The 17,350-nt window shown below is 46.6% G+C and overlaps 3 protein-coding genes across 5 annotated transcripts in view; all 3 read right to left on the reverse strand.

Annotated features, from left to right (window-relative positions):
* LOC119345769 (ferredoxin-6, chloroplastic-like) overlaps window positions 1-690 on the reverse strand; it is a 1,943-nt gene extending 1,253 nt beyond the window's left edge. The window contains exon 1 of one of the 2 annotated variants that reach the window (XM_037615676.1): window positions 439-690. Coding sequence is in view for 1 of the 2 variants with exons in the window: in XM_037615671.1 (XP_037471568.1) it covers window positions 197-318 (122 nt within the window). In the remaining variant the exon portion in view is untranslated. Of the gene's footprint in view, window positions 1-196; window positions 414-438 lie in introns of those variants that run through there. The other variant, XM_037615671.1, reaches the window with a different exon arrangement.
* Window positions 691-1,098: 408 nt separating this feature from the next.
* On the reverse strand, window positions 1,099-6,240 carry LOC119345805. 2 transcript variants are annotated; one of them, XM_037615689.1, is made up of 5 exons: window positions 5,854-6,240; window positions 4,619-4,751; window positions 3,852-4,502; window positions 3,594-3,714; window positions 1,099-1,640 (listed from the first exon to the last, which is right to left on the reverse strand). In XM_037615689.1, exons 1-5 carry the CDS (start codon window positions 5,928-5,930, stop codon window positions 1,615-1,617), a joined length of 1,008 nt encoding a protein of 335 aa, XP_037471586.1. In that variant the 5' UTR covers window positions 5,931-6,240; the 3' UTR covers window positions 1,099-1,614. The 2 variants fall into 2 exon arrangements, with proteins under 2 accessions (XP_037471586.1, XP_037471582.1); XM_037615685.1 differs by lacking the exon at window positions 5,854-6,240 and adding an exon at window positions 4,956-5,825.
* A 203-nt stretch (window positions 6,241-6,443) lies between these two features.
* LOC119345791 (cell division protein FtsZ homolog 2-2, chloroplastic-like) lies at window positions 6,444-10,151 on the reverse strand. Its single transcript, XM_037615681.1, has 7 exons — window positions 9,336-10,151; window positions 8,761-9,060; window positions 8,112-8,202; window positions 7,623-7,747; window positions 7,151-7,243; window positions 6,913-6,978; window positions 6,444-6,833 (listed from the first exon to the last, which is right to left on the reverse strand). The coding sequence occupies exons 1-7, from the start codon at window positions 9,954-9,956 to the stop codon at window positions 6,708-6,710; spliced, it is 1,422 nt and encodes a 473-aa protein (XP_037471578.1). The 5' UTR covers window positions 9,957-10,151; the 3' UTR covers window positions 6,444-6,707.
* Between the last annotated feature and the right edge of the window lie 7,199 nt (window positions 10,152-17,350).

A 17,350-nucleotide genomic window follows, 5' to 3' on the forward strand; every position in this document is an offset into this window, starting at 1 on the left:
CTGCAAAGCTTAAGAGTGGTCCATTTCCCGGATGGCACATTCACACGTACAGCAGAGTATGTGATTGTCTCGTAGACCAACACCAACCCCAAATCACTGTCCCAATTGAAACGAGTTCAAATTAGAAGCCCCTAATAACTTAGCAAGTGGATTTCTTCTACAAAAACCAGTTCTGTCCCCACTCCCCAGAGCTCACCCTGATATGGACAGTAGTATAGTGCTATGGGCCAAAAACCTATCGACCAGGCACAGATCCGGCGCGCATGGACTCGCCGGTCGCCGGCACATGACGGCATGACACTGGAGCCGGGGGCGCATCACAACCAAGGCTGCGATCTACAGCAACAAACAACGGGGCAGCCGAGCGGGGCGCGGCGTGCGATCGATCGATCATCAGTGAAGCCAAGAAGGTGGTGGATCGACGGGCGGGGTGCGTACCTTCTCCGACGAAACAGACGGGGGAGAAGGCGGCGCTGACCTCGCAGGCGAGGAGAGGCGGCGGAGGCTGGTTGGACTTTGGGATCGCGAGATGCTGCCGGGGGTGGTGAGGTGGCCAGCACGCGCACGGCGCCTTATTAATAGGGGAGGAAGGCAGACTCTCTGCTGCAGTGCTCGGCTCCGTCTGTCTGCCCGCTGGCCCTGGCTGCCGGGGCACGCGCCTCTTCCGTCCTCGCGCTGGGTGGGCCGTGGGTCGCCTCCTCGCGGCTGGCGGCTTGGGCGAAAGGCCGCGGCTGGCCGGTGTGGAGTGCCAAAGCATCGCGCCAGGGCGACCTAGATCAATTTTTCCTCTGCTTCTTATTTCGAGAGGGATCATCACTGGAGTAGTTTAGTTCACGGCTCTGATTAGATCAGGCGGCCGCTCTCGGCGTGGGTCGCGCCGCTTGGCAGGGCTCAGGGGCCGGATCGGGCAAGCGGGTAGGCTGCTGACACCAGGGACCCACCTGCCGGTTCCACAAAAAAGGTGAAGCAAAGGCGCATCCAGCAGACAAACTCAAAGCGGACCGGCGCAGTGCCGCACATCAGGCTTGTGTTCAGTGTATGTAGCATCTGATACGGGTCAAATCACGCAAAACATAGCACAACAGAGATCGGGCACCATGAGCAAAGCAGATTTATTTTATTTATAATCACCAGGTAGAGACAGGCAGTTTACAACTCAGCATATGGTACAATGAATCAGCTCCGTTCGAGTGGACTTTTCAATTCGCGAGAAATATATTAACATTGAGGTTGCCACAATCAATCAAAAACTGCAGTAACTGTTCATCCCACCGATCTGGCAATCGTTGATTAGCACAATGGCATCAGCATGGTACAGTGGTTTTGGACCCAGAAAATGACAATTAGCGGGAGTATCACAGCTTCCTCTGGTGCTGGGTCACGCTGCCGAGGAGCCAACCACAGTTATCAGCTGCGCAAAAACGTCGGCAAACCTCTGTCTGCATCGTGCCGCGATCAGAAGCCTATGTATCCTTCTTCATAGGGAAGGATCACAGACCCGATTGGTGCGATGCAACGCAGCGGCTGATACATGCATACATAAGGGTACTCCGAGCGCGCAGTGAGTGTTACATACACAGGGACCAAAATTAGATACATGTCGCTTCATTCGCCTCACTTGGCATGCAAAACCAGCAAGCCTGCAACATGGACAAAACCATATCAGCTGAAGAAGCCAAGAGAGATACATCTTATGGACAATACTAGCTTGGTTTGATGCAGGTAAAGCACTAACTTCTGCCTGTTAGGTTATGTAAATATATGATCCGAGATATAAGATATGTGAACAGTAGTAACAGCTGGCAACAATATACGCTGCCTACCAAAGAATGTTAAATAGATAAACTTGACCGATCAACAGTCTGTGAGTAACAAACAATGTGTGTTGCCTACAAAAGAACGTTGTCATCATCATGGATGCTTTGGTCCAATCTTTTCTATTGTCTTAGATTCACATAGAGCAAGAGCAAGCGTCTGCGAGCTTGCCCACCCATGTTGAGGCGCAGCCTTCACAGGGTGCCTCACTTCTATTAAAAAACACCCTGGGTGCTAATGTCTATTGGTCGAGTTCTTTTAGTTTATATAAGAAAAAAGTCCATTTTACTACCCTGAAGAAAATGGTTGGTTCATATAACCCCCTGATCTTTCTTTTTTTGTTCCCTTGACCCCCTCCCTGATCTATCCGATGCCGTTCAGAAATAGTTTTGGGTGGTTTGCTCAGGTGGTTTGCTGACATGGACGTAGTCAAGCAGTTTGTTGACCAGTGTTGACGTCGACGTAGTCTGTGGCATTAATTTTACAGAAAAGCCCCTAAAAGCTAGAACCTCTATCAGCCGGCCACACCAAGCCTTGTGGCCGAACGACGGCGAGCGTGGGCGCAGAGCAGAGGAGGCCCAACCAGGCAACCAGCATCTTATACGGTTTGGTCTCCAGCGTGGTGGTGCACGCCAGTCTTGCTGATGCCCTGCCTCCGCTGCAATTTTCTTCCGAAAAGGAACGGGCAAGCCAGCGGTGGGACGCAGCATGTGGCGCGGCTCCATGGCGGTGCGACCTAGGCTAGCGGACTGGTCAGTCAGCCGGTGGCGGTGCGCCGACCACAACGGTGACAGAGCTCCGGGCTCACCTAGCGCTCGCGCGTGAACTTTGAAGGAGGCTGTGGAGCATCGGAGGCAGTTTGACACTTGGCCATGATGTGCCTCGCATGTGGCGACCGCGGGCGCTCGGGGAGCTCCGGACTTTTGTCTATGGTGGCAGCGTGGGGATGCCGTCGACTGAAGCAGTCCCGTGGTGGCCTCGTCTAGAGGAGAGCCTCGTCCCCATCTGCCGGGAAGAGAAGGGAGGGGTAGTCATCGAGTCCCGACTAGAGAGCCGGGCCATAGGAGAGCACGACCAGAGAACTGGTGGCCGGGAAGTAGACGCTGGAGGTCGTCCCCGAAGCCCACGACGGCATGGTCGGCCGTGGCGCTGCTGGGGCAGCCGGCCAGGGGGAGAACCCACCTTAGGCGGCCGAGGATGAGGACTGAGCGTCGGCAGCCCTCTTCACCTAACGACGGGGCCCTACTGGTCAACAAGCCACTTTGACCACATCCACATCAGCAAACCACTTAAACAAACCCACCCAAGACAATTTTTAAACGGTATTGGACAGATCAGGGGGTTAAGGGAGCAGAAAAAATGATCAGGGGGTTATGTGAACCAACCATTTTCTTCAGGGTAGTAAAATGGACTTTTTCTTTATTTAATGAGCTTGGCTTCTGTGTTCTCTTAATTGACATAATGCAATGGTAAATAAAAAAGAGAGTGAATGTTGAGGATATTAAACTATTAAAGAGCATACAACGTTGGTGCTTTCCAGGTGTTTTCACACTAGCTAAGTATTTGTGATGGAACATAATGAATGCCAACAGAAAAAGAATACACAAACTAAAAAACTGTTCCATTCCTACTCAAGTCTTTGATGTGACAGCTGCAAATATAGTGTGCTTACATGAATCAAATATCTGCTTGTTCCTAAGGGATATGGTCGATTGATCTGAAGTTCTGAACGTGTAAAAAGAGATATGAAACATAGCAGCATGCACGGAAATACTCACCAAGGACAGCAAGTGCAACTAGTAGTGATGTTGCTACAAAAAGTTGAGGGTGATTGTAGCGTGTAGAATATTCAGATCTACTTAATGTTCTCTTGATAAGTTCAGGCCAGCAATACATAGTCTGCAAGGGGTAACAATAGAAGGTCATTACTGGGGAAATTAGTATACTGCAAGATCATATTCAAAAACTAACAAGCTGAAACAATGTCTGGGTTGTAATATACAAACAAACAGAGAATATTGTAGATCATAGCATACTCTTCCTGATGTACGTAGGTTGAAGGGAGGCAATATATTTCCATTTCTCAAGCTATCAACAACTTCTCCATCTTTCCTCCTCTTTGTAAAGCTCTCATGGTCTCTATTCGTAAACCATAAGTTTCTCATAAAACTGCGGTACTGACTGCTCAGTTTGTTCTTGTAATGATGGCTCGTACCTAGCGAATCATCAGCATCCAAACTACACAAAGTGCTACCGTTATGATCTACTTCAGATGCACTTTCTCCACGTGAACATTGCAATTTGGATGCTCCTTCCACATCATTTCCTGAATATCTGAGTTCACGTGATGTATCTTCTTGGGCAGAATGATAACCATTCACCATAGGTGCACTGTCGAGCTTAAGTTCAGTAATTTCATTTGTATCAGTGGAGTAGTATGCATGACTATGATTGTTGCCACCAGAAAGGAAAGATGCCAGCCCATCTCCATCCTGTTCACTTGAGGGGTATGGAGATTTCGGAGTTCTACTGAAATCTGTCCTAAGAGTCTTCAAGCTTTCTTCCACCTCAGAAATTTGCTCCGCTATAGCTCTAATGAATTGCCTAAATTTTAAGATTGCATTTTCCCTAGAAGTTGACTTATCAGAGAATGCAGCTGCATTCACCTCCCTCTCAAATTGCTCCAACTGCCAGAGTTAGGAAAATAAAAGTCTTAGAAGAAATGCAGAAAGAAGCAGATTAACTCAGAAACATGGATAAATGGACTAGCATGGTCAAATATGGAAAGCTTGATTGTTTGAACCTGCCACTTGGTAGTTCCGAGAGCAGTAACCACATCTCTCTCATACTGTATCGGTGCATGAAGTTTTGCATCTGAAGTGTCATCTTGTATAACTTTCTTTTCATGCAAAAGCAAGCGGTAGACACCGTCCATCCTGTACAGCAACCCAACCAAAATTAAATCCAGCGAGTACAGTCAGCAAACTGCACAACATACGCTCCATGCTAATTAAAAAATATAAGTACACTGGAGGAACTCTTAACACTGTACCACATAACCTCTAGGAAACTGGGGGAACTCTTAAAACTGTACGTGCTTGCATACTAGTACATAATTCTGAGGCAGCATTTATAAGTACCTCTTTATGAGAAAACATAGTATTTTCAGGTATGATGACTGGGTCAAAGCTTGGTGTGTTTCTGTGCTTATATTTCTTGCTATAACCTTTTCTAACAAGAGATTCCTAATTGAAGGATTGCCAGCTGTTCTCATGCTAACTGGAACAGACCATCCATGCTAATTGTAGGATTGCCAGCTGCTCTCATGCTAACTGGAACAGACCATTCATGGAAATTCAGAGATTAAGAGTCCTTACATAAAATATCATGTTAGTTGGGAGAAAAACAAGAAAACTGTAACAACTAGTTTATTATAATTTCTTTAGATCGATGTGATGCACAGTAATTGCAGGATACAAGAAGCATATGGAATTATGGAGAAAGAAGCACTCCCTCTGTAAAGGAATATAAGACCTTACAGAGGGAGTACTTATCAAGAGAAATCCTAAAAATACTAGAGAACCTCTGTAAACGTGGAGGCACAGGCTGATTGCTAGCTTGTACCACATTAGCAAAGCTGTTTCGCTTTCTCTCATAAGGTAAGCTATATATATGATTGAACAGAAGGCGTGCACCAAAACCTAATTTGACAGCAATAAACTACTGCAGGTGCATCTATAACTCAATAGATAAGCTACAGAAACCTGCCAGTGATTTCTCATCGAAGACAACCATGATACTTTGGGAATTCACCAAAAACATGGACCTAGCCTATTGGTCGCAAATGCCAGTCCAGGCAGAAACAATCACGTCGATAGATTCCCGAGCTCCGGAACTGGCGCCACATGCTCAGAACCCGCACCGAATTCTCCACAATGCGGCGGCGAATCCGGCGAGACAAGCAACCGAAGCTCCCACGCGCGGAATTCCACCAGCGGGCAGCAGATCACGAAAGGAGGCGGAGAGAAGGAGCCGAACCTGTCGGCGGAGTCCTGCACGCACTCGGCCGCGGGGAAGAGTGGATCCGACTCCCAGCGCCCGAAGCCCTCCGCCATGGAGCGAGCGGGATCCGGCCGGCCCGCGACGAGCGGATTCGAATCCGCGGGAGCGGGGGAGGACGACGACGGGCACGCTGGCGCTGGAGCGCGAGGGGAGAGATTCTCTTCTCCGGTTGGTGGATTTCGGGCTCTGGACTGGTTTTCTGTTGCGTTCCTCCTGCTCCCCCCTTCCCCTTTTCCTCTTTCGTGCGCCGTCTAACGGGTGGCTGCTTTGCGGATGAGCCCCCGTGGCAGCGCAAAATTGCGCGTTCGGGACCTGCAAAGGCCAATGAGTTGCGCGTGCTGCGTGCGCGTCAGTTGCAGCTTAAAATAGGCGCCTACCTGAGCTGCCTCGACCACCATCCCTATCCATGTGATTCACGATTCAGGCATACTTGGTCGTGACAAAGCAAGAGAAAATGTCGAGATAATGCTACATACGGTAGTTCAAAACCTCGTCGTCTAACAACCTCTTGTCCTGAATTCTTCATCTGATCTTATTTCAACACAACACGAGATCAAGGCTCGATGTAACCCAGCGATCCAGGCGCGTTTCCAGCACGAGAATGTCACAAGAATCAGCTTATTTCCCGCAGGAACAAAGAAGTTCCAAACAGGGCCATGCGATGGCTTAGAAGAGACCGCCATGGATGGTTACACGCTGACAAAGATAGGTTTTCATATGCAGTCTAATGCTATCACACACACAGTCTATCGCCTAAAGCTTGCAACGAAACAAAACAAAGAGCCTACTGCTAGAGGAACTGAGAAGCTCATGACACTGGAAAAAATGCTTTAGCCTCTGGAAAACCCTGGACGCCCTTTCCGCTGTAGGAACTCGGGAACCTGCAGCTTCGGGCCTTCGTCCTGGGAAGATGAAGAGAACCTGGAGCTGCGGCCGCGGTTAACATCGCCTCCAGCCTGAGCATCCAGGATTTACATTAGAACACTGGGCGCGGAAGTGAGCAGAAAGTAGTCGGTGGGATGCAAGAGGGTGTACCTGCGCGGGTCGGACTTCACTTTCCTCCTGGCGCTTGAATCCAGTTGCAATCAAAGTTATGCTCACCTGAAAGGGGTTTCATGTTATTAGCCTGTGGATGATGCCATGCGTTTGTTTACCAGGGTGTGTTTTAACGGTCTTTGAATTGTACAATATGGTTTACTTGATTAAAAGTAAATGCAATTTTCATATCTCTCGCTGGGCGAGAAGACTCTTGTGACGGGCGCTGATTACTTACCTGACCAGTATATGATGGGTCTATGACAGACCCAAATATTAGATTTGCACCAGGATCGACGAGATCATATATCACTTCAGCTGCTGCATTCACCTATAAAGAGGATGACCAAATATATGATGGGTTCAGGCCAAAAGTAATTCAAAAATTTAGTGACGCTCTTCCATGTTAGCAGCAGGCTCAGTGCAAGCTCCAAGTTACAAAGGAATCAGGCCTGATTTAGAAATGAGGCCTTCTAAATTAACTTAGCTTATAAAAACAAATAGATTTGCTTAGCTTGTTATGTACTCCATCCGTCCGGAAATACTTGTCGGAGAAATGTCTAAAAATGAATGTATCTAGAACTAAAATACATCTAGATGCATCCATTCCTCCGACGAGTATTTCTGGACGGAGGGAGTAGGTCATATAAACTATTAAGCATATAACTTCAACAAGCCGTTCTGTCTAACAGAGATTGTGCGTATGATACCTCTGTCAATGTTAGGTCACTCCCTCCGGTGATATTCCACACAATTCCTGTTGCCCTTTCAATACCAATATCAAGTAGAGGAGACTGTATGGCATTGAGTGCAGCATCTCTTGCTCGTGTCTTACCTGCAGATAGGCCAACAGAAACAGCAGGACAAAAGAGAGAGGGTAAGCAGTTGTTGGTGTGGCTGTTGGCATGCTATGATGTCCAGAAATGCAATCTAAGCATGATTAGGAGTCAATATAACTGCATAAAGCCACACAGAACTGACAAATATATATATACTGCTGCACAAGTAATAGTGAAACTTGTGGTTAGTTACATGACTTTCGACGGAGAAAATCAAGTAATTAACTACATTCCATTTATGTTATTAGCACAATATCCTCAGGAGTTTCACAACAAGCATTAACTCTATATGAATGCAAGGCAGTATACATGTGCATGCAGCATTTGATGTTGAACAAATAAGGTCCCCTGAAATTTAACCTGTTGCTGTTCCAATTCCCATCAAGGATGAACCTGCATCTGACATAACTGATCGTACATCAGCAAAGTCAACATTGACCAAACCTGGCACCTGCAAGCAAAAAAAGGTAGCAGCAAATCACATGTTTAGCTGCATATATCAGGCAACTCTAGTCAGAGTAAATATGTTGACAAAAACATGGGCTAAAGATATATGAACTTTCAGACTCGTGCAAATGGCATAACAAGCAGACAGGCAGTGAATGTTGTGTAAAGATAATAGCTAGAAACAATGGAGAAACAAAGTGCAGTATTCAACAATGGGATTCTACTTTTATCCTGTTCCAGCTAACTGGGTATACATAATGGTAAAAATTAAGATACGATGATGTAGTTTGGATATTCCAAAGAAGTGTATATAATGTTGGGTCAAGAAAGAACTAGGAATCAGTAATAATTTAAACCCGGTGCATAGTGTGAAGGTGATGATTTTGGTACATAAAAAAATGCTGAACAAGGAAATGGTCAAAGGAGATTGTTAATCCATAAGCACATGAGTGTGTAAACTATAAACCAAACTTGGTTCACTTAAGACATCACATGCCACCTCTTTGAAATCATATTTGACAAATGTAAAATAGCTAACATGGGGCATAGCATATTATCTTACAGTGATGATATCTGAGATTCCATGGACACCTTGCCGGAGAATATCATCTGCCAAATTAAAGGCTTCTGTCACAGGAGTATTTGGAGAAACAGCAGTCAGCAACTTATCATTTGGGATTACGATCAGTGTATCAACATTGCTTCTCAAGGCCGCAATTCCTTCTTGTGCCTGGAGTGCCCGCCTTCTTCCCTCAAATGAAAACGGAGTCGTCACGATTCCGACAGTTAATATACCCATAGACTTTGCGATCCCTGCTATAACAGGCGCTCCACCAGTGCCTGTTCCACCTCCCATTCCAGCCTGTAAAATGGATTTGAAGGTTCAAAGGCGACCAATAGAGCATATCAATTATCAAATTCCTTGCAGTCAAAGCACAGAAATGATTATATTTGGGTAAATTAATAAGTACTCCAACTTAACATGTCTATCTAGGATATCGTTACTCTCAAGTAAGATCAATTCCTGATGTGTTCTAAAATCTCTATATTAGATGACAAGCAAGGTGTTGCAGTTCACAAATTCTACATCAATTAAGCAACAGCAAAAGCATGATTTGCACAAGCAGCTGGACATACCGTGACAAAAACCATATCAGCTCCAGACACTGCCTTTTCTACCAACTCCTGGCTTTCCTTGGCTGCATTCATGCCGATTTCTGGGTTCCCACCAGCACCAAGACCTCTTGTCAGTTCCTGGCCAATCGGCAGCCTATTTGCCGGGTCAATGGGTGACATCCTCATAGCCTGGAAATCAGTGTTCACGATCCAGAATTCCACCCCCTTCATGGAGCTCTCAATCATCCTGTTCACGGCGTTGGAGCCGGCGCCTCCAACCCCAATGACTTTAATCCGGGGCTCGTTGTAGCGGTAGGCGATAGAAGCGTCTGCTAGCGGTAAGGTTTCAATGGCTTTCCCGATACCCTGCTCCTTGCTGGGGGCAGCAACTGCACCATTATCCTCTCCATAGAGCATCGAGATCTCGGGGTGGAGGTCGTACATGGTGTCCTTGGGGGTGCGCCGCGGCCCAGATTGGCGCGAGTTTGCGGAGCATTCGAATCGGCCAGGGCAACCGGAAAACCGCCTCTTCCTCAGGAACTGCGTCGCGCTGACACCACGAAATGTCTTCCCAGCCGGCGGCGGATCCAGATGGCGAGCGGGGTGTGCACCGGCACACCCGAAACTTGTGGAGAAGCTCATACCTCGAAACGGATGTCCGAGATTGCGGACGGGGTGGAGACGGACGGCGGGGGCGCGGTGAGGTGGAGCGCGGACGGCGATGGAGGTGGACGGTGCTGCGGTAGGCCGGCGGCTCTAGGGCACGGGCCGCCTTTGGGTCGGCCGGCAGCTTGGGGTAGGTCAGAGGAGCAAAGGTGATGGTGGTGGGGGCGGAAAACCCTTTGCTGTTTTTCTTCAGTAAAAAAAATGGAGAGTGTGGCCGCGGAAGCGATAGATTTTGATGGTTCGGATTCGTTGGCTGGGTGGATGGAGGGCGCAGATTTGATGATTTCGAATCCATCCAAGGAAACACGTGATTACCGAGTCCATGGAGATGGATGCCCTAACAGCATACCAAATCCGATTCAAAGACATCTTAAAAGAATCGATGTCAAGAGATGTTTTTTGTGCGAACTGAGACTAGCTCGTAGCTGAGATGAATGAATAAGTTCCTTGTGGTGGAACCATGCCACCCGGGATTAAATTCTAGATTTGACACTGGTGTACATACTTTTTGAATTTGTGTTCAGACTTTTCTGTGATGTTCGTTCGGTGGGAAGAGATGTTCTCATCGACTTATGAGGCGCCTATGATGACTTCTTCAATCTTAAAATATTGTGTCGACTCAGTACTGTATCCTGGAGATGCTCATAGGGATGGATGTGTGTGCCTGCGTGCATTCATAAGGATGACTGTATGTGAGTGTCTGCGCTTGTACTGTGTTCAAAAAAGATATTTTTTGTGCATCTTTTCTTTTGAGAAAAACATACATATATGTGATTGATTATCATGGGTATGGTTAATTTTTGTGCAAGGCGCTATTGGTTCGATTAAACCAAAACCTTGTTTCTTAACTAAGGCAAATGTTTTCTATTATTGTGCTACATCAACATTTCTCTTCGGGAAAATCCAACAACTCGTATAGGAGTAGTTGGTAGCAAGCACAATATCATATAAGTAAAGACAACAGACAAATAACCATGAGTGAAGAGTTAGGGTTAAGGATAACTGAAACTCTGAAGAGAAGAATGTATCACGATGTTCACTTTCTTGAAGGGCAGCTAGTCACCGTTGGAGGGGCAAATGTTACCTACCACGAGGGCGCACCAACGCCACGAAGGTTCACTCTATTCTCCTTGTGGCAATACCATGAAGGCGTTTCTCAAGTGGCACACCTTTAGGTGGTCTCCAAACATTCACAAACTTTTCAAAGGTTATCACAATGAATAATTCATCTCTGAAGAACTCCTACCACCTAGAGGTGTCCAACCTCCAAGAGTAACAAAATTAAGGGAGGAAATGCTCAAGACTTGCTCAAATCATGATTTTCTTTGGTCAAAAGAGCGAAAGGGAGTGGATCTATCACTTGGTGGAGTTTCTCTCAAGAAATCTCACAAACGCCTCCGGGATCTAGGATTAGGTGTAGAAGATAGTGAGAGGGAGCACTTTACATCCTGTTTGAGACTGCTCTGCTCCTTAAAATTTAGCTCCGCTCCAGAAAATGCAAGCCAAACGGGGTATCTCCACGATATGCCGCTCCACAAAAAAACTAGAGTCTGGGGTACAACTCTCAGTTTTTATGGAGCTCTTCAAGGGGTGCTCCAAAAAACTTTAGAAGTTGGAGTTGGGGGGAAATTACCCACCACTGCCACCAATAAGTGGATACCCCTTCGTTTCTCCCCCCTCATCCAATCAAATAGATCCTTTCCACCAGATCTCCAATTCTTGAAGTTGGAGTTAGATGGAAGCCAAACATTCTCTTTGATAGTGCTACAAGTTCTGTATGAAACTGCTCCAAAGTGGATTTGGTGGAGTCACTACAAAAAAATACACTTCCGTGATGATACGTGTTTGTCACAGTAGGTCGCGTTTTTTGTCATGCTTGTACATCCATGACGATTTTATGACAGAATCAAGATAGTCATACATGTGCTGTCGTAGAAGTGTGTTGGGGAACGTTGCAGAAAATAAAAAATTCTACGGTTCACCAAGATCAATCTATGGAGTCATCTAGCAACGAGAGAGAGGAGTGCATCTATATACCCTTGTAGATCGCGAGCGGAAGCGTTCAAGAGAACGGGGTTGAGGGAGTCGTACTCGTCGTGATCCAAATCACCGAAGATCCTAGTACCGAACGGACGGCACCTCCACGTTCAACACACGTACGGTTGGGAAGACGTCTCCTCCTTCTTGATCCAGCAAGGGGGGAGGAGAGGTTGATGGAGATCCAGCAGCACGACGGCGTGGTGGTGGAAGTAGCAGCGATCTCGGCAGGGCTTCGCCAAGCTCAGCGAGAGGGAGAGGTGTTACGGGGAAGAGGGAGGCGCCATGGACTAGGGTGCGGCTGCCCTCCCTCCCCCCTCTTTATATAGGGGGCCTAGGGGGTGCGCCAGCCCCCTAGAGATCCCATCTCTAGGGTGGCGGCCTAGGGGGGGCACTTGCCCCCCAAGTCAAGTGGGGCGCCCCCCCACCCCTAGGGTTTCCAACCCTAGGCGCAGGGGAGGCCCAGGGGGGCGCACCAGCCCACCAGGGGCTGGTTCCCTTCCCTCTTCAGCCCACGGGGCCCTACGGGATAGGTGGACCCACCCTGTGAACCCTGGGGACCCTTCCGGTGGTCCCGGTACAATACCGGTGACCCCCGAAACTTTCCCGGTGGCCAAAACTGGACTTCCTATATAGAATTCTTCACCTCCGGGCCATTCCGGAACTCTTCGTGAGGTCCGGGATCTCATCCGGGACTCCGAACAACTTTTGGGTTACCGCATACTAATATCTCTACAACCCTAGCGTCACCGAACCTTAAGTGTGTAGACCCTACGGGTTCGGGAATCACACAGACATGACCGAGACAGCTCTCCGGCCAATAACCAACAGTGGGATATGGATACCCATGTTGTCTCCCACATGTTCCACGATGATCTCATTGAATGAACCACGATGTCGAGGATTCAAGTAACCCCGTATACAATTCCCTTTGTCAATCGGTACGTTACTTGCCCGAGATTCGATCGTCGGTATCCCAATACCTCGTTCAATCTCGTTACCGGCAAGTCACTTTACTCGTACCATAATGCATGATCCCGTGACCAACCACTTGGTCACATTGAGCTCATTATGATGATGCATTACCGAGTGGGCCCAGAGATACCTCTCTGTCATACAGAGTGACAAATCCCAGTCTCGATCCGTGTCAACCCAACAGATACTTTCGGGGATACATGTAGTATACCTTTATAGTCACCCAGTTACGTTTGTGACGTTTGGTACACCCAAAGCACTCCTACGGTATCCGGGAGTTACACGATCTCATGGTCTAAGGAAATGATACTTGACATTGAAAAAGCTCTAGCAAACGAACTACACGATCTTGTGCTATTCTTAGGATTGGGTCTTGTCCATTACATCATTATCCTAATGATGTGATCTCGTTATCAATGACATCCAATGTCCATAGTCAGGAAACCATGACTATCTGTTGATCAACGAGCTAGTCAACTAGAGGCTCACTAGGGACATGTTGTGGTCTATGTATTCACACATGTATTACGATTTCCGAATAACACATTTATAGCATGAATAATAGACAATTACGCGAACAAGGAAATATAATAATAATCATTTTATTATTGCCTCTAGGGCATATTTCCAACAGTCTCCCACTTGCACTAGAGTCAATAATCTAGTTACATTGCGATGACTCGAACACCCATAGAGTTCTGGTGTTGATCATGTTTTGCTCGTGAAAGAGGTTTAGTCAACGGATCTGCGACATTCAGATCCGTATGTACTTTGCAAATATCTATGTCTCCATCTTGAACATTTTCACGAATGGAGTTGAAGCGACGCTTGATGTGCCTGGTCTTCTTGTGAAACCTGGGCTCCTTGGCAAGGGCAATAGCTCCAGTGTTGTCACAGAAGAGAGTGATCGGCCCCGACGCATTGGGTATGACTCCTAGGTCGGTGATGAACTCCTTCATCCATATTGCTTCATGCGCTGCCTCCGAGGCTGCCATGTACTCCGCTTCACATGTAGATCCCGCCACGACACTTTGCTTGCAACTGCACCAGCTTACTGCCCCACCATTCAAAATATACACGTATCCGGTTTATGACTTAGAGTCATCCAGATCTGTGTCGAAGCTAGCGTCGACGTAACCCTTTACGACGAGCTCGTCATCACCTCCATAAACGAGAAACATATCCTTAGTCCTTTTCAGGTACTTCAGGATATTCTTGACCGCTGTCCAGTGTTCCATGCCGGGATTACTTTGGTACCTTCCTACCAAACTTACGGCAAGGTTTACATCAGGTCTGGTACACAGCATGGCATACATAATAGACCCTATAGCCGAGGCATAGGGGATGACACGCATCTTTTCTCTATCTTCTGTCGCGATCGTGCATTGAGCCGAGCTCAATTTCACACCTTGCAACACAGGCAAGAACCCCTACTTGGACTGATCCATATTGAACTTCTTCAATATCTTATCAAGGTATGTGCTTTGTGAAAGACCTATGAGGCGTCTCGATCTATCCCTATAGATCTTGATGCCTAATATGTAAGCAGCTTCTCCAAGGTCCTTCATTTAAAAACACTTATTCAAGTAGGCCTTAATGTTGTCCAAAAGTTCTATATCATTTCCCATCAAAAGTATGTCATCTACATATAATATGAGAAATGCTACAGAGCTCCCACTCACTTTCTTATAAACGCAGGCTTCTCCATAAGTCTGCATAAACCCAAATGCTTTGATCATCTCATCAAAGCGAATGTTCCAACTCCGAGATGCTTGCACCAGCCCATAAATGGATCGCTGGAGTTTGCATACCTTGTTAGCATTCTCAGGATCGACAAAACCTTCCGGCTGCATCATATATAGTTCTTCCTTAAGATAGCCGTTAAGGAATGCCGTTTTGACGTCCATTTGCCATATCTCATAATCATAGTATGCGGCAATTGCTAACATGATTAGGACGGACTTCAGCTTCGCTACGGGAGAGAAAGTCTCATCGTAGTCAACCCCTTGAACTTGTCGATAACCCTTAGCGACAAGTCGAGCTTTATAGATGGTAACATTACCATCTGCGTCCGTCTTTTTCTTAAAGATCCATTTGTTTTCTATCGCTCGCCGATCATCGGGCAAGTCTGTCAAAGTCCACACTTTGTTTTCATACATGGATCCTATCTCGGATTGCATGGCTTCAAGCCATTTGTTGGAATCTGGGCCCGCCATTGCTTCTTCATAGTTCGACGGTTCACTGTTGTCTAACAACATGATTTCCAGGACAGGGTTGCCATACCACTCTGGTGTGGAACATGTCCTTGTGGACCTACGAAGTTCAGTAGTAACTTGATCCGAAGTACCTTGATCATCATCATTAATTTCCTCTCTAGTCGGTGCAGGCACCACAGGAACATCTGCCTGAGCTGCGCTACTTACCGGTTCAAGAGGTAGTACTTCATCAAGTTCTACTTTCCTCCCACTTACTTCTTTCGAGAGAAACTCTTTCTCCAGAAAGGACCCGTTCTTGGCAACAAAGATCTTGCCTTCGGATCTGAGGTAGAAGGTATACCCAATGGTTTACTTAGGGTATCCTATGAAGACGCATTTTTCCGACTTGCGTTCGAGCTTTTCAGGTTGAAGTTTCTTGACATAAGCATCGCATCCCCAAACTTTTAGAAACGACAGCTTAGGTTTCTTCCCAAACCATAATTCATACGGTGTCGTCTCAACGGATTTAGACGGTGCCCTATTTAAAGTGAATGTGGCTGTCTCTAAAGCGTATCCCCAAAATGATAGCGGTAAATCGGTAAGAGACATCATAGACCGCACCATATCCAATAAAGTGCGATTATGACGTTCGGACACACCGTTACGCTGAGGTGTTCCAGGCGGCGTGAGTTGTGAAACGATTCCACATTTCCTTAAGTGCGTACCAAATTTGTGACTTAAATATTCTCCTCCACGATCTGATCGTAAGAACTTTATTTTTCGGTCACATTGATTCTCTACCTCATTCTGAAATTCCTTGAACTTTTCAAAGGTCTCAGACTTGTGTTTCATTAAGTAAACATACCCATATCTACTTAAGTCATCAGTGAGGGTGAGAACATAACGATAGCCACCGCGAGCCTCAACGCTCATTGGACCGCACACATCAGTATGTATAATTTCTAATAAGTTGGTTGCTCGCTCCATTGTTCCGGAGAACAGAGTCTTGGTCATTTTACCCATGAGGCATGGTTCGCACGTGTCAAATGATTCAAAATCAAGAGACTCCAAAAGTCCATCCGTATCGAGCTTCTTCATGCGTTTGACACCAATGTGACCAAGGCGGCAGTGCCACAGATATGTGGGACTATCATTATCAATCTTACATCTTTTGGTATTCACACTATGAATATGTGTAACATCACATTCGAGATTCATTAAGAATAAACCATTGACCAACGGGGCATGACCATAAAACATATCTCTCATATAAATAGAACAATCATTATTCTCGGATTTAAATGAGTAGCCATCTCGTATTAAACGAGATCCAGATACAATGTTCATGCTCAAAGCTGGCACTAAATAACAATTATTGAGGTTTAAAACTAATCCCGTAGGTAAATGTAGAGGTAGCGTGCCGACGGCGATCACATCAACCTTGGAACCATTCCCGACGCGCATCGTCACCTCGTCCTTCACCAGTCTCCGCTTATTCCGCAACTCCTGTTTTGAGTTACAAATATGAGAAACCGCACCGGTATCAAATACCCAGGAGCTACTACGAGTACTGGTAAGGTATACATCAATTACATGTATATCACATATACCTTTAGTGTTGCCGGCCTTCTTGTCCGCTAAGTATTTGGGGCAGTTCCGCTTCCAGTGACCCTTCCCTTTGCAATAAAAGCACTCAGTCTCAGGCTTGGGTCCATTCTTTGGCTTCTTCCCGGCAACTGGCTTACCGGGCGCGGCAACTCACTTGCCGTCCTTCATGAAGTTCTTCTTACCCTTGCCTTTCTTGAAACTAGTGGTTTTATTGACCATCAACACTTGATGTTCCTTTTTGATTTCCACCTTCGCTGATTTCAGCATTGAAAATACTTCAGGAATTGTTTTCACCATCCCCTGCATATTGTAGTTCATCACAAAGCTCTTGTATCTAGGTGGGAGCGACTGAAGGATTCTGTCAATGACCGCCTCGTTCGGGAGGTTAATGTCCAGCTGGGACAAGCGGTTGTGCAACCCAAACATTTTGAGTATGTGCTCACTGACAGAACTATTTTCCTCCATCTTACAACTGTAGATCTTGTCGGAGACTTCATATCTCTCGACCCGGGCATGAGCTTGAAAAACCATTTTCAGCTCTTTGAACATCTCATA

Source organism: Triticum dicoccoides, chromosome 1B, assembly GCF_002162155.2.
Source record: "Triticum dicoccoides isolate Atlit2015 ecotype Zavitan chromosome 1B, WEW_v2.0, whole genome shotgun sequence".
NCBI classification, from domain to species: Eukaryota; Viridiplantae; Streptophyta; class Magnoliopsida; order Poales; family Poaceae; genus Triticum; species Triticum dicoccoides.

Coding starts and splice junctions, on each gene's coding strand:
- LOC119345805 (XM_037615685.1), bottom strand. CDS start 5,089: ATGAGAACAGCTGGCAATCCTTCAATTAGGAATCTCTTGTTAGAAAAG. Junction 4,752..4,955: donor CTATGTTTTCTCATAAAGAG/GTACTTATAAAT, acceptor GTTGCTGTACAG/GATGGACGGTGTCTACCGCT. Junction 3,715..3,851: donor ACCTACGTACATCAGGAAGA/GTATGCTATGAT, acceptor TACCCCTTGCAG/ACTATGTATTGCTGGCCTGA.
- LOC119345791 (XM_037615681.1), bottom strand. CDS start 9,956: ATGAGCTTCTCCACAAGTTTCGGGTGTGCCGGTGCACACCCCGCTCGC. Junction 8,203..8,760: donor GAATCTCAGATATCATCACT/GTAAGATAATAT, acceptor TTTTGCTTGCAG/GTGCCAGGTTTGGTCAATGT. Junction 6,979..7,150: donor ACCCATCATATACTGGTCAG/GTAAGTAATCAG, acceptor AACCCCTTTCAG/GTGAGCATAACTTTGATTGC.